Source organism: Nannizzia gypsea, genomic scaffold, assembly GCF_000150975.2.
Source record: "Nannizzia gypsea CBS 118893 supercont1.2 genomic scaffold, whole genome shotgun sequence".
NCBI classification, from domain to species: domain Eukaryota; kingdom Fungi; phylum Ascomycota; class Eurotiomycetes; order Onygenales; family Arthrodermataceae; genus Nannizzia; species Nannizzia gypsea.
This window is the reverse complement of record NW_003345200.1, coordinates 3643962-3658172: the sequence shown is the minus strand read 5'-3', so window position 1 is coordinate 3658172 and position 14211 is coordinate 3643962. Positions and strand designations below refer to the sequence as shown.

Below are 14211 nucleotides of genomic sequence, written 5' to 3'. Positions count from 1 at the left end.
CTACAGGATTACACCGTTTTGCAGCCGTTGACTAGTGACGATGGCGCCGTTTCGTAACCTGTTCCCCAGACGCACTCCAGCCGTTACGGTGGAAGAAGCACCGGACGAAGCGGGCCAATTGTCCGCAGAGAAGAGCCCGGCAAAGAGTCCACGGCCGTCGCTGACGCTCGGGAGAACCAGTGTCGAGGAGCCTCATGAATATAAAATGAGTGGTAAAACGCTTCTGCCATCTGCAATCCTGACACCCGGACGTTCCGGGCATACGGAGTAGATATCATCATCATTATTCACTCCTCATCCATTATGGGCCGCATCCCTTGCCCCCTGATTCCTGACCCATGATAATAACCAGCATGCTCTCTCAGATATGGCTGACAGGTCGTCTCTCTCGCAGTCGTGAATGACAACGGGGTCTATCTTCCGGTATGAGGCTGAAATGGCGGCCCTTCTGTCCATGAACCAGCGCCCATACAACGCTGCCTCTACTCCGTATACCCCTACTGACTACTCGACTACAGCCTTCACCTACGGAGAAAAAGAGTTACTGGCAGAGGCCGTCGTCTCGAAAAGCCAGCCGGAACCTCGTTGATGAAAATGAGCCCTTTTCAATATCCCGCGAGTCGTTCGATTCGTATCGTCGTTCGTTTGTAAGACCAACAAAGAAAAGAAAAGAAAAAGACGCTCATCCATCCATAGCATAGGGCTAATCTAAAACCCTATAGGACATATCCGCTCGGTCTCCTGTGAGCCAACATTCGGACACTGCCGCATCACGCACGTCTCTTGACTCCCGCCTGTCCCGGACTTGTCCCCGTTCGATGCCAAACGGCAACACACTTGAACTCCCCAGAGACAATAATGGCAGCATGAGCGAGGTAGAAGATCCGTTCGAGGATGTCTCTCTGGCTGATGATTCGAAAACGAAGAAACGAGGGCTATTTTCTCGCTTTGGCGACTCATCTGCTGGGACCCAGGCATCGGGCAAGCCGACGTCTTCACACCATAGCTTCCACTTTCCCGGTAGACGGCGGGAACAAAGTGGGCAGGGTGCAGAGCTAACAAGCATGGATCGGGCTAACTAACCACCTAGGTTCATTAACCAGACGCTGTGCTCTTGTTCATCCCTTCTGCTTTGCTATATTGACGCACTATGATCCGCAGCAATCACCCATCTAGAGGGGCTGCTCAGGGGACTATCCTTCTCAACCTCCTGTTACCTGGCCCCTCCCAGCTAACTACCTAGTGTCGAATTCTGCACTCTGATTGCTGCTCTTGTTTTTCCTTTGCTTCTCCTTCTTCTTCTTCTGTTGTTTCTTCCTGTTCATCTTCTACGCCTTCCGCGGGCGATGTATATATCACGTGAGATACGGCTGCTTAGTCACTTATCAGATCAATGCAAACTGTGCAAACCTAGAACCGAGGAAAACTCAAAAATATAAAAAAATAAATCGAAGGAAAAGAAGAAAAAAGAAAAAGACGTTGAAATTCACTGTGAAGCAACTCGATTGTCGGGAGTTCTGCAGCTGGAATACACGAGATGGCGGGAATAAAGCGCAGGGCTGATGCGCCGGAGGCGTCCCACAGCAAAAGAACCAAGTCGAAGTCGTCGTCGGCGAAACCGGTTGAGGTGAAGGGAAGGTCCAAGCCAAAAGCCGCAAAGGTTGTCGAGGTGGACAGCGATGAAGATATGCTAGATGATGACGACGACGAGGAGGAGGACGAAGAGGAAGATGACGAAGAAGATGAGATGGAGGAAGACGGGGAAGAAGAATTGAGCAACGAGTCTGACCAGAAAGCAGCCGCAAATGGCACTTCAGAAAATAGTACGAAGCGAGATCGTCTTCCCATTTACTACAGCTGTTGCAGATAACTAATAGCTGGCTTGGACAGAAACAAGCACATCCAGAGAATCTCACGCAAAGCAGAAAGCGCTCGCACAAGAGCGCAAAGCTGCCAGACCCAATGCCGATGCGATTGCACGCACAAAGAAGATCTGGGAACGACTACGGCGGAAATCCCATGTGCCGTGTGAAGAGCGCAAGAAGCTGGTGACCGAGCTATACGGCATCATAACAGGTCGAGTAAAGGACTTCGTTTTCAAACATGACTCTGTCCGAGTCATCCAGACGGCGCTCAAGTATGCGAACCTAGAACAGCGGAAGAACATTGCCGTGGAACTAAAGGGCGACTATCGGAGTTTGGCGGAGAGCAAGTACGCAAAGTTTCTGCTTGGAAAACTGCTGGTACATGGAGATGCAGAGATACGGGATCTGATCATCCCGGAGTTCTACGGCCATGTGAAAAGGCTGATTCGACATCCAGAGGCCTCGTGGATTCTGGACGACATCTACCGAACCGTGGCCACCCCCATGCAGAAGTATAAGCTGCTTCGAGAATGGTACGGGATGGAGTTTACGCTTATGAAGAATGAGACCAGCGATGAGATACTGTCGTTGCCTGAGATACTGGAGAAGAGCCCCGAGAAGCGTGGGCCTATACTCCAGCATCTCCACGGTATGATCAACCAGCTTATCCAGAAGAAGACTACGGGCTTCACCATGCTGCACGATGGAATGCTGCAGTACTTCCTCAGCACGAAGCCGGGCAGCGAGGAAGCCACGGAGTTCATCGAGCTGCTAAAGGGAGATGAAGAAGGGGATCTAGCGAAGAACCTTGCATTCACCAAGTCTGGCGCCAGACTGATGTGTCTTGCGCTGGCATACTCGAACGCCAAAGACCGAAAGCTGCTGCTGCGAATGTACCGTGATACCGTGAAGCTGATGTCCGGAGACGTCCACGGCCACACTGTGCTCTTGGTGGCGTACGAGGTTGTGGACGATACCAAGCTGACTCAGAAGCTGCTGCTGTCTGAGCTGCTTACCCAGGACGACCTGGTGCCGCGGGCTAACGACCAGCTGGCCCGCATTCCGCTGCTCTATTCGTTTGCGGGCAGGAAGAACGGATGGCTGATCACTGATACAGACCGGCAGATCCTGGACGAAGTGTTTGAGATTCGATCACAGACGTCTAAAAAGGACCCCGAGATCCGCCAACGGGAGATCGTCGGCGCTGCTTCTCCGGCTCTACTTGAATGTATAGCCAACAACGCCGCTGCCCTGGCCGAGACCAGCTTTGGAGCCCGTTTTATCACGGAAGTCTTGTTCGACAGCACCGGCGACAAGACTGATGCTCTCGAGGCGGTAGCCAGCCTGGCAGACACTGATGCAGAGGCAGGCACAGAGGCAGATGCAGAGGGCAATGTCCTCAGGTCTCCTAACGCTGGCCGAATGCTCAAGGCACTCGTCCAGGGAGGGCGGTTCAACAATGCCACGAAGAAGGTAGAGCCCGTCCAGCCTCCGCTCAACTTTGCCTCGCTTCTGTACAAGCACATCAAGGGTGACGTGCTGTCGTGGGCCACCGAGTGGAATCCCTTTGTGGTCGTTGCCCTGCTGGAGTGCGAGGAGTTTGACAAGAGAGACGAGCTCGCAGCTACCTTGAAGAAGAGCAAGAAACAGCTAACAGATCTGGCCAGCAAGCCCAGCAAGTCCAAGGGAGACGGAGAGGAGAAGCGGAATCCTGCCAGCAGCGCTGCAAAGTTGCTCCTGGAGAAGATTGCATGATGTGAATTGAACTGAACTGTCTCTGTGCTCCGTCTCGACTGCAATTTATGTCAATATATGCCCTTGATCTGTCACACCCTGAGACTCACCACCACCTCCCTCTCTGTCTCTATGTCTCTCTTCCACCCTCTCCCTCTCCCTCCCTCCTATTCTCTTGTCCATCCCCTGTCCGCCCCAGGCTGACCCAGGGGGCAACCATACAGACACTCGTGTGCGCCTCCACAAAAAGCAAAAAAGGGGCAAGGAAGAGAAAAAAGAAACCACAGAGTAAAATAAAAATTATTACGAAAAATTAATGGAGAAAGCAGAGATTAAGCACAAGACACGATCGAGAGAACCGCAGAGGACGGCAAATCTATCTCATCCGTACGAAGTATGTATAGTAGACGTCATGCCGGCTGTCAATTGACCCTTATTCTCACTGACCCGTGAATATCTCCCGTATCTACGGAGCATAAAGGATAAAGGACGATGAAGCCAAAGAAGCAACACCAGCGGCCTAAGAATCAATCAATATCAAGTCAGGCAAATAACTAACGAGCAGCCCAAGCAAGGCCGTGGAGCAGACTAAGCCCTACCCTTACTTACTATCAGTCTGCGGTCTCCATGCTTCTTTTGCTTCTTTTGCTTCTTTTCCTTCTTCTGCTTCGATCTCCTTCTTCCTCGTCCCTTTTTCCCTGTCCTTAAGCAACGAGAGAACCGGATCTGCTGCCGCTGGTCCTTGCTATCCCGGCCGTCCCGTCCATTCATCTCTCGATATACGAGTCTCTCCTTTTTCTTCTTCTCCTTCTTCTCCTTCTCTTCTTCTCTGTCTTTTTCTCTTTCTCTTCTTCTCTTCTTCTTTTCCTGTTCTATAAAATATCGAAATAGACCGAGCTGCGGCCTCCCCTGTCCATATAGAAATCTACATATACACTTATATCACTCTATACATATACTATGCTATATTAATATCACACACACCCCTGGCTCGACGGAGAATAAAAAAAAGAACCAACAGCAGGACAACTGCCTCGCGCACGGCAGCGTCTCTCAGCTGTCTTCTTTGCCCCTTTGCCGTCCGCCGTGAGACACCAGAGTCAAGCTTCAGCGGCCAGCGGCGCGCAGGGGACGCTACCAACACTTCCAGCTGCTGCGCCTTCGCCTCCTCGCCCACGCCGGCCATTAAGTATCCGCACTCGCATCCACAGTCGCAGTCGCATCTACTATATCTAGATCGGCCCCGGGTCGCAGGTAAAGCATGCGCTGTTGACGGGACGAAACACGCCATGCCCAACACCGTCGTCTCCAGCATGGCTCCGGCCGGCCATAACGACAAGCTGGGCCTCAGCCGGGCGACTCTGGCTCCCTCGCCCACGCTGACCAACCCGGACATGATACTCCCTTACGGCGACAGACGCGAGTCCTCGACCCCGTCGCCGGCGCTCGAGGACCTGCAGCGGGCGGCGGAACACTCCAGGCTGCTGGCCAACAGCTACTCGCTCATGCACCAGCGCAACACCTCCATCTCGACCACCACCTCCTACGACCGCAGCTCCTCTGGGCACGACGACTCGATACACCATTACACTGCAGACAGCTCGGCTGAAGGGTCGCCGCGAGTGACTGTGGGTGCGGGTGCGGGTGCGAGTCCGGGCGCCGGCACAGGCACAGGGAACAGCGGGCTTATGCGATCGTCCCATATGGCGGATATAGATCACTCGACAAGGACGCATTCGAGACGGCAGAGTAGGGCCAGCACCAACAGCCTGGACGGGTTCGCGGATGCTGCTGGCTCCTCCTCCTCCGGGCTCGGTGCGAACAACGGGCTGTCCAAGCGGCATTCGAAGCTCAGAGAGCTGCAGGATCTGCCGGATGGGTTCTTTGAGCAGGATAATAAAGCGCATACGGACGACGACACGACCGCAGACGACCTGAGTGCCGTGGTCTTTGAACCGGAACACCGTATGCTCCCCATGGGCGCAATTGCAGAGGAGGATGAAGACGGCGAAGAGAAGACGGAGACGGAGAAGGAGAGGGATACGGCAGACAAGAGCGACAGAGTCTACGATGAGCTAGAAGAGCTCACTTCTATGCTGGAGAATGCAAAGCTGAAGCTGACGGTATGTGCTGTTGCCCCTGCTTGTTATATTATACGCAGTGATATTTCTAACATTGATTACTACTAGCATATGGAAGGCAACCTGAGTCGCGCAAGGAGCTCGTTTCGCATGACGCCGTCACCTTCGCCGTCCCTGAATCGGTCCTTTGGCAGCGTCGGAAATTCATACTATAAGCCTCTCGCAAAGGGGGAGAGACGTTCCCAGACTTCTCTCGCAGGCGCATTGCTCCGTCAACGGGCTCATCAAGGGTTTGCCGGAAACGGATCCCATCTTCGAGGACAGAGTGATCTCGGTTCTCCGTCACAATCGTCTTACAACCGGCTATCAGGCATGAACGGGCAATTCAGGTCATACAGTGCTCTGGGGTCCACCAGTGCCTCTGAGTATAAGAACGGATTCTTCTCCCATGCAGAAGAAGAAGAAGAAGAAGAAGAAGAAGAAGAGCAAGACAACGGCACCAAGCAGCAAACGACCGAAACCAACGCCCTAGACCCTGAAGCTACCACTGACGGGTCCATTTCCAGGACTCCCTCGTCGCAGTCTGCATCTATACCAAACGCACAGTCACGGACATCACCTCTTCCCAATGGTGACATCAAGAGCTCGCCTTCATCCTTGAAATCTCCCCTATTGATCAACAAATCTGACTCCAGCAGCCAGTCCACAACTCCTCCATCTCCCGCCAGCGCACAGCTTCAAATGCGTGGTCTACAGGGCCAGGTAGATGGCCTAAGGTCAAAGCTTTCCTCACTCAAAGAAAGGACCCAGGAGGAATCCATTCGCAGACGTAGCCAGCAAAGCCTGCGGACACCCAGCCCGTTTACCGTAGCAGATGAGAGCTACACCAATCCTCTCGAATTAAGACGTTCTTCGTACCCAGATACTCTCTCCACCCCTAATTATAATAAGACGCAGTCTCCTCCTCCTCCTCCACCAGCTGCTGCATACAAAGAAGAGAACCAAGATACTACATGCAAGCCATCCCCAACTCGGTCTGATGAGCAAGATAAGCCGAAAGCCCTAGACGTGGAAGACAAAGAGATTGCCATAGAACCCGTCCAGAAGTTGGCGTCGAATCCCTTACAGGACACCACCGAAAGCCCCATCGAAGGACCAGTCGAAGAGCCCGAGCCCGTCGAGGAGCCAGTTGACGGGCCCATCCAAGGCCCTGCTCAAGCCCCCGTTGATAACACTGCTAGGGGAGTGGCTGAAGAAACCGACGAAAGCGAGTCCGAGTACTTTGACTATTCAGACTATGAATCTGAATCTTCTGAGATTGATCGACAAGAACTCGAAGAGATACTACGTGAACCACTGTCCAGCCCACCTGAATCCGTGTACCAGGACATCTTGGAAGAGTTCCCTTCCGTCCCAGCGGGCCAGGAGACTATCCGTCACGAGGACCGCATTGATGCCTTTGACTACGAGCATTTCATCCTACACAGTGCGCTCGGGACATACTCGAACCGATTGACCCGCTCGGGAAGCTTCTGCTCCGTTGGATCTACCGAAACCACACGTCCAGATGGCCGTGAAACGCCGAAGAACCGCTCAGCCCTTTCCAGAGTTACCAGCAGCGACTCGATTTCGACAGAAGCCACGTTTGCCACCGCAAATGAAGGAGACTATGGCTACGATGACGCTCTGGCCTCGCCCAATGGCCATGGACCCTATCCTAGTAAGTAGGATCTCTTCCTTTTTTGTCACTCCCAGCGCCAGTGCTAACATGCATATCACAGAGAGATTATCGCCTCAATACACCGGCGATTCCTTGACCATTCCCACCCGCCACTTTACCGACAGTACATCCACTCTTCCCAGTACACAGTCTGCCTCATCAACACCCCGGGCCTCCATTGCCTCAGTGGCTGCATCACACGAAGAAAACGCCGCATTATTAGCCTCTATCTCCGAGCTTAAACGGGCCGCTGCCGCTCCCCAAACTCCAGACTTGCTTGTCAGATCTATCTTGTCCTCAGCCGCTAGCGCAAAAGCCAGTGACGAGTCTGCAATATACTCCCCCCAGACCGGCAGCCTATGCGATGCTGATGCGCAGCTTGTAGAGGCAGTTGTCCAGAGTCTTGGAAATGTGAGCCTTGAACTCCTTCGAGCTTCAACGGCTGACCTCCAATCTCCCATCGATAACCGGATCGTGACCATCCTACGACGCAGATTAGATGCTGCCCGGAGAATTCTGGACGGCGTAGCACCCTTGGAAGCCAATCCTTGAATCCGCTCATTTCTCAACCCATTTTCTTTTCTGGATATCCCATATTTACACGTATAATTTCGTTTCTTTTTTTTTTCCTTTTCGGCCTGGCTGAACGATTTTCATTTGTTACAATACCACAAAGATTTGCTTGTTGCGTTCATTTAATTCCTTGATATCTCTGCTGCTACTATATCCTCTGCTCTCTGGCTTTCTTGGCTTCTTTCATTCTGTTTTATTTTTATTTATTGGTTTGTTTTGGGAGGAAAACTTATTTGACAGGTTTCCTTTGCTATACCTCTATGGTTTCCACCCGTTTTCTTTCACTTCCTCTCTCTCTCTCTCTCCTAGCATCCAGTTAAAATATATTGTACATGAACGTTTAGAAGCAAATCCCTGCATGGGTATATGAATACATTCGGCCTTGAGAAGCCAACTCCATGCTGCATGAACAGACGGGCGTATCGCGAGAACGATTAGAATTAAAAACAAATAGTCATAATAATAGATGCTAGGTATGAAAGGAGCAGAAAAGGGAGAAAGGTAATCATCGTTTGGAATATTCATCATGGGGCTTGCATCATCAGTCGTAACGAGAGGATCGGAGAAATAAAATATGAACTGATATTACTCATTCGAAAATTTGGCGGAGAGAACCACCATCGACGAGTATTTGAGATCAAGGGAACGAGAATCATTGGCGTCGAAATCAGCTGCTTGGCGAGCATGTAAGTATTGATCTAGAATTCATCATTGGTCAGTCGGATGTCGAATGTCGGATCTTCACAAACTTGAGGAAGGGGGTGGGGGTCGTACAGTCAACACCAACACAATCGAACCAACGACAGATATCCTTATCGCTGCTATCCCTCGCTCTGATGGCGCCTGTAGGAGAGACCACAAAGGCCGGAGCCAATGATCTCATCTTCAGATGCTGAGAGACCACACCAGAGAACGTTTCGATCTGGGAGGCAAAGCACGAAGGCTGTCGTTCCAGCGGCCACTAGTTCTTCGTTAACACAATAATATTCAACGGTAATGTCGGATGGAACTCACCCGCTGGATGTAATGCTCGCATTCCCATGATCTAAATAGCCACTCCATCCGTTCAACACAATTGAGCAGGATAATAGTGGCCAGGAAAGTCCGGAAACTACCAAGCCGCTGCTTCTGAAGCAGCCTTTGTTCAAATTTACTGAGCAAGACCCTACACACTCTCGCTGCTCTTTTTTCGACGGCAGAGCGTAATTGTGTGCATATTAGAGAGTATGACTCCAATTGGTTCATACTGTGTATCGGAATCCGCGACTCATTTGTGGTTGATGTTAGCGGCCTATTTGCCAGTGGGGGCAGAGTAGGGTTCATATAGACCGTCCATTTGAGAAACGGATCTACTAATATCGCAGTAGCTACCCATAACTCCAATGCTGCTTCTAGCATATCATCCTAATCTCACGAGTTAATAACCATCACCAGCTATTAAAAGGGGATAATAGTCAGTTGGGCAGGGACATACCTCGTGTTGTTTGGAAAGTTCCGATGCTTGGAGAAGTGTCTGTCTGATGAAATCAGATTGCTCACTCTCAATGAACAAGCTAGATGTCTTGCGGATATACATGTCAAGCTTGCCACTCAGCTCCTCTATCTCGCCATCTAGAATATGCACATAATGCGGCGGCCCTTCCAGTATAGAATCAGCGGAAGAGGTAGGTAATTGGTTATCAATTCCTTGGCCGGCTTGTCGTTGACCATATAAGGCAGAGAATGTCAGAAAGCTTAGCGAGTCTAGTTCGAAGTGCATGACCTCGATTCGACCGGCTGAGGGTTCGAACTGTATCTCACCCTTGATACTTTGAACATCATGAAAGGCCATTGTTGAATGGAGTCCTACCGCTCGGTTAGTCTAGAGTTGTTTGGCGCATACAAGCAGTCTACTTACCAATTGAATATGACTCTAATTGGTTCATAAGGCGAGTTCTGATGCAGCATTCCATCCAAACGCGCGGATTCTGAAGATTCCGGCACTGACCACAAGGTGTTCCAGCTGAGCACTGATATTATGAGAAATGTTAATATACCATGATTATATGCTAGAGAGTAGTGAATAAGATATGTACTGACCGTTTTCTTCAGCATCCGACATCGAAGACAGGCCCCCATCTTCCTGACTACTCTCACTTCTTTCCTCCTCTCTTCAGAGAAAGTCGACCGCTTTTTGTTTGACTTCTTGGTGTCAACCACCTCACAGAAGAAATCACCATTGGACTGCTGAACTTCGGAGTTCGTAGTAAGAGGCCGAAGGTAAACTCCGGGGCGTTCATTCGATGTATGAGGAATACCCAACTCAGCAGTAATATGATTTTGAATCATCATTTCGTCTGCAGTTGGCAATTCAATGGTAGGCGAAAGGCCAATGGAGGCCTGCGGCGGTGCGGTGTGGGATGGAAGCTGCCACGCATCGGACTTTTGGTGGCACATGGCCGCTGACTCTAGATTGCTAGACGGGTCCTCGGTCACCATTTCGTTTGCGGATGCTGCAATTAATGAAAGCTGAGACGAATGAGGATCTGCGGGTGTGTCCACGGGGAGCAGAGCATGCACGGCAGGCATTGGAAGGGGTGATGTAGCATCTACGGAAGACGTCGAAAAGAAAGGGGCAGTGGGCGACGATGTGTGGATAAACTGAGCGTGCAATTCAGCTTCTAAATAGGCGTTAGCGCATAAGCTCTGAGAATGCAGCATTGCTAGCGGCTTTCTTACCAAGACTGAACTTAGATGAAGTCTCGAGCGCAGGATCAACCACCATGTCGCGATCAGCAGCACTGAGTTCTAGTATTCGATCCTGTATTTGGCCTTCATTCGAGGCACCGACTCTCCTTGACGCCTCAGCAAGTACATTGAGGCCATTTAGGCTGGGACCATTCTGGAAGTTTGCAGCGCGTTTCCCACGAGCTGGGTCGGCCATTGCTGCGGCGCTCGAGCTGGGAGCAGGCTGGCCATGGCGTATAGCACCTTTATCTCGATACCGGTTCGCGGCCGCGCCAGACAAGAATGCGACCCGATCCCTGTCCGCCGTGGAGATTGCCGGGCATATCTTCGTGATATGGTTAATCAGAGTATCTGGACGGCCCTTTAAGAACTTCTCCCCGCAGAGCTTACACGTATGCTCATACCGGTTGCTGGAGTCAGGCAGCTTCTCACCACGGTGGAAGAACTCGGTGATAAGCGTGTTTGGCTTGCGACCCATGGTGGTAGAGAAACAAGCAAGTCATCAAAAGGTGAAACCAAGTCTCAGTAAGAGCTTGCTATACCATCATTTAGGTATGGAGAAATTTCCGGGCGCGTCTTTGGGAGGGACCCATAGTATCACTTTGGTGAGATATCAATATGTGGAAGAACAGCTGCTACAAGGGTAGTCAAGTAGCTCGCGGAGTAGAACAGCAGGGGATAGATAACTTTGGCTGAAAAAAATAAAAGATGAAGTGGCAGTCTTATTCCATGGCAAGCTCCCAACCGGGTCAGCAATTCCTGGTTGACCGCGGTATTCTCCGTGCCCTCGCAGCTCTGTCTTTCAGTCGCCTTAATTGCGTTGTTGCTCCTTCTTCGGCTTCTTCGACTTTTTGATATCTTTGAAATGGCAAAATCAAGCTCCCTGGAGGCGGTGTGTTTTCTGACACTCTCCGCCGCCTTTTCTAACTTCTTTTGAAACGGAGAAATAATTTTCCGATAACGCATCTCAACGTCAGCTTTCAAGATCTATATAAACACAGCGAAATATATACATCCACGAAGAAGAAAAAGGAGACAGAGATTCAGCAAACTCGATGCTCCGGAGGCCGCCATGGCACTGCAAGTAGCTCGAAGATCCGCTTTTCGTCTCGGCTTTCCAGGAGATGGCCAGCGTTCAGCTTCACCCTACCAGGTCCTCGCATGATATCAGAGAAGAGACCTCTCTGGTTCAAACACATACCCTTCTTACTTGCCAGCAACCGTAGGCTCCGGTTGAATATATCGTTGCCTGTAAAATATATCAAGGCAGCACCGAGTTCATCCCCAGGTACAAATAGCAAGTCTATACGGCGCCATACAGGGTTTCCAGGGAGCGCCGAAGCACCATGCCACTTTGACCCATCCGCCTTCGAGGACACTGCCAGGCCTGTTTTCAGAAAGCCTCGTTCAAACAGCTGCGGGACAATTGTGGTCATGATCTGATCATGTATCTCCTGCAAAGGGGCTCCTTCTTTGGTTAAAATGAGATCGATGTCTCCGCTATCGGCAGCTCCACGTCTGTACGAGCCCCCGATAATAACGGTATACGATTTATCCATGGTCAAAACAGCCTCCCGCACGATAGCGCCATGTGTCTCTACCTCTTCTCGAGGTATCCGTTTCCGAAAGTCATCGTATCGTTCAATCCCAATTCTTTGGTTAGTGGTTAGGTGAGCTCGGTTCTTCAAATCGTCCAAGGATTTATACCCCTGCGCGATCCATTTAGAAGCTTGTTGATACCCAACCCCGTATATATTAAGGAATTGGGAAAGTAAGACATCTTTTGGTTCCATGTTCGCTTGCTCCAGTCGCCGGAGCCTGTTAGTCCATACAATTTCCTCGATTTTTGCCGCCAAGCGTTCACCTATTCCCCTTATCTTTAAGGCCTGGCTTTTTGTCATTACTCTTTCATTTTCCCTGCGTAGAGCAGCAATTGCACGCCTATATGCAAGGCAACGCCACTGGTCAGCAGTTCGCTCATAGTAGCTAAGCATTTGTTGCAAAACCTCGATTGTGCGAAAGTTAGGATTATCCGCACGGTCTTTACCGTCCATCCTTTTCATGCACGTAAATGATTTCTGCCATGCAGGACAGTCATTAGCGCGGCCTGATTTATATTCTCCTGGGATAACTCCGTCATCTTCCTCATCAGAGGAGTCCAGAGGCTGACTATATGTCAGTTGATCCATTCATGGCTTTTTCTTTTTTGGCTTTGGCGGACATAAGGACTCACAAGAGCAGCCATATCTTTTACATGCCTGATTGCCATATCCAAGTGATCTGGCTCAGATTCTTGCATATCATCCTGGCTACTTGTATCTTTGTCCAAAGAATTGAGAACTGATCCTGGCGGGGCTGGAGGCGCTTCTTCGGCGAGCTTGCCTTCAGTCTTTGCAGGGCCAGCATCTCGACAGCCGCCTGTAAGAGTGGAATCATGTCGTTTCTCGTCGCGAGGTATAACCTTCGGTTCAAGCAGCAACCTCCGTTTAATTTGAAAACGGGGGTTGGAAGCATCCAATATTCTTCGGTTCATTATACATTCAGAAGGATAATTCTCATTTACCAGGATAATCTTTTCCTATACGAAAGTGTCAGGCACTCAACAATTACCATAGCTCCACCTGGAAACTTACTGGGACCGAGGAAACCTGGAGATACTCGACCACGTCCTCATAATTAAGCCGCTTTTCTGCAACTATATGTGTGACAGAGCTGTCGAACTTTGTCGCGCGGGTTGCGCCAAATTCAAGGACCCTTGAAATGGGAATTCGTCTAGCTTGTGATATGTCATCGTTAGGGATAAAATCTGCGAACCGGTTAGTATTCTCGTTCCGCTTATATTCACCTGGCGAATCCGCCATTTGACTTACAAAGTACAAGGCCGTTAAGAACCGATGAATGGCTCTTCGCAATATTAAAGGATTCTTTGGACTTCTTCTGCTTGCCATCCCTTGCCAGCTTTAGCTTCTTATTAGGCTTTACCGAATGATCAGCGTGTTGCATTCCCATAATCTCTCTTTCGGAAGCTCCCTGAGTTGACGCTTGCTCTAAGCTCGTATCTTGACCTGCAGTACTGTTGTTGCCTGCTCTTCGGCGGCATTTTCGTAACGTAGATATAACACCATCATCGTAATCATCCTCATTCCCCTTATCTGAAGCGTAAAGCTCTCCACAGAAAGCTTCCTTGTCCATGGGCAGAGACGTATAGGCGTGTCATTTTGCAAGACCGAAAGAAATAACTCCAATGCCTTTATATAATTGTTCTCCCTCTGTCCTCCCTGGCCCCAACCGCGAACCGTGGTTCCAGGCAGCAGGGGCGAGTCGGCGGTTTAATGACCTAAATAGTTAGCCACGTGATGGATCTCACCAACCGACGGTTCAAGCTTCAAAGATTTGCAAGTTACAAAGCTCACGACCAACTCAGCAAACAAACTAGCAAAGAAGCAGCCGTCCGAGTTGTGAGGAGGGTCCTGGTTATTCAATTCGTTCTTGGACAGTCATTGTAAGTTCT

The 14211-nt window shown here is 50.4% G+C and overlaps 6 protein-coding genes across 6 annotated transcripts; 3 read left to right on the top strand and 3 right to left on the bottom strand.

Annotated features, from left to right (window-relative positions):
* Positions 1-40: 40 nt before the first annotated feature.
* Positions 41-1082, top strand: MGYG_03408 (hypothetical protein; the record flags this gene model as incomplete). Its single annotated transcript, XM_003175838.1, has 4 exons — positions 41-212; positions 395-423; positions 519-647; positions 723-1082. The coding sequence occupies 4 exons, from the start codon at positions 41-43 to the stop codon at positions 1080-1082; spliced, it is 690 nt and encodes a 229-aa protein (XP_003175886.1).
* A 455-nt stretch (positions 1083-1537) lies between these two features.
* Positions 1538-3620, top strand: MGYG_03407 (PUF6; the record flags this gene model as incomplete). The annotated part of the gene is made up of 2 exons (XM_003175837.1): positions 1538-1823; positions 1891-3620. The coding sequence occupies 2 exons, from the start codon at positions 1538-1540 to the stop codon at positions 3618-3620; spliced, it is 2016 nt and encodes a 671-aa protein (XP_003175885.1).
* A 445-nt stretch (positions 3621-4065) lies between these two features.
* Positions 4066-4785, bottom strand: MGYG_03406 (hypothetical protein; the record flags this gene model as incomplete). Its single annotated transcript, XM_003175836.1, has 3 exons — positions 4066-4119; positions 4209-4471; positions 4584-4785. 3 exons carry the CDS (start codon positions 4783-4785, stop codon positions 4066-4068), a joined length of 519 nt encoding a protein of 172 aa, XP_003175884.1.
* A 103-nt stretch (positions 4786-4888) lies between these two features.
* Positions 4889-7952, top strand: MGYG_03405 (hypothetical protein; the record flags this gene model as incomplete). The annotated part of the gene is made up of 3 exons (XM_003175835.1): positions 4889-5722; positions 5789-7400; positions 7462-7952. The coding sequence occupies 3 exons, from the start codon at positions 4889-4891 to the stop codon at positions 7950-7952; spliced, it is 2937 nt and encodes a 978-aa protein (XP_003175883.1).
* A 606-nt stretch (positions 7953-8558) lies between these two features.
* Positions 8559-11178, bottom strand: MGYG_03404 (hypothetical protein; the record flags this gene model as incomplete). The annotated part of the gene is made up of 7 exons (XM_003175834.1): positions 8559-8671; positions 8748-8934; positions 8988-9377; positions 9448-9818; positions 9871-9982; positions 10053-10633; positions 10692-11178. The coding sequence occupies 7 exons, from the start codon at positions 11176-11178 to the stop codon at positions 8559-8561; spliced, it is 2241 nt and encodes a 746-aa protein (XP_003175882.1).
* A 565-nt stretch (positions 11179-11743) lies between these two features.
* MGYG_03403 (DNA polymerase lambda) lies at positions 11744-13892 on the bottom strand (the record flags this gene model as incomplete). Its single annotated transcript, XM_003175833.1, has 4 exons — positions 11744-12865; positions 12934-13278; positions 13334-13506; positions 13571-13892. The coding sequence occupies 4 exons, from the start codon at positions 13890-13892 to the stop codon at positions 11744-11746; spliced, it is 1962 nt and encodes a 653-aa protein (XP_003175881.1).
* Positions 13893-14211: the final 319 nt, after the last annotated feature.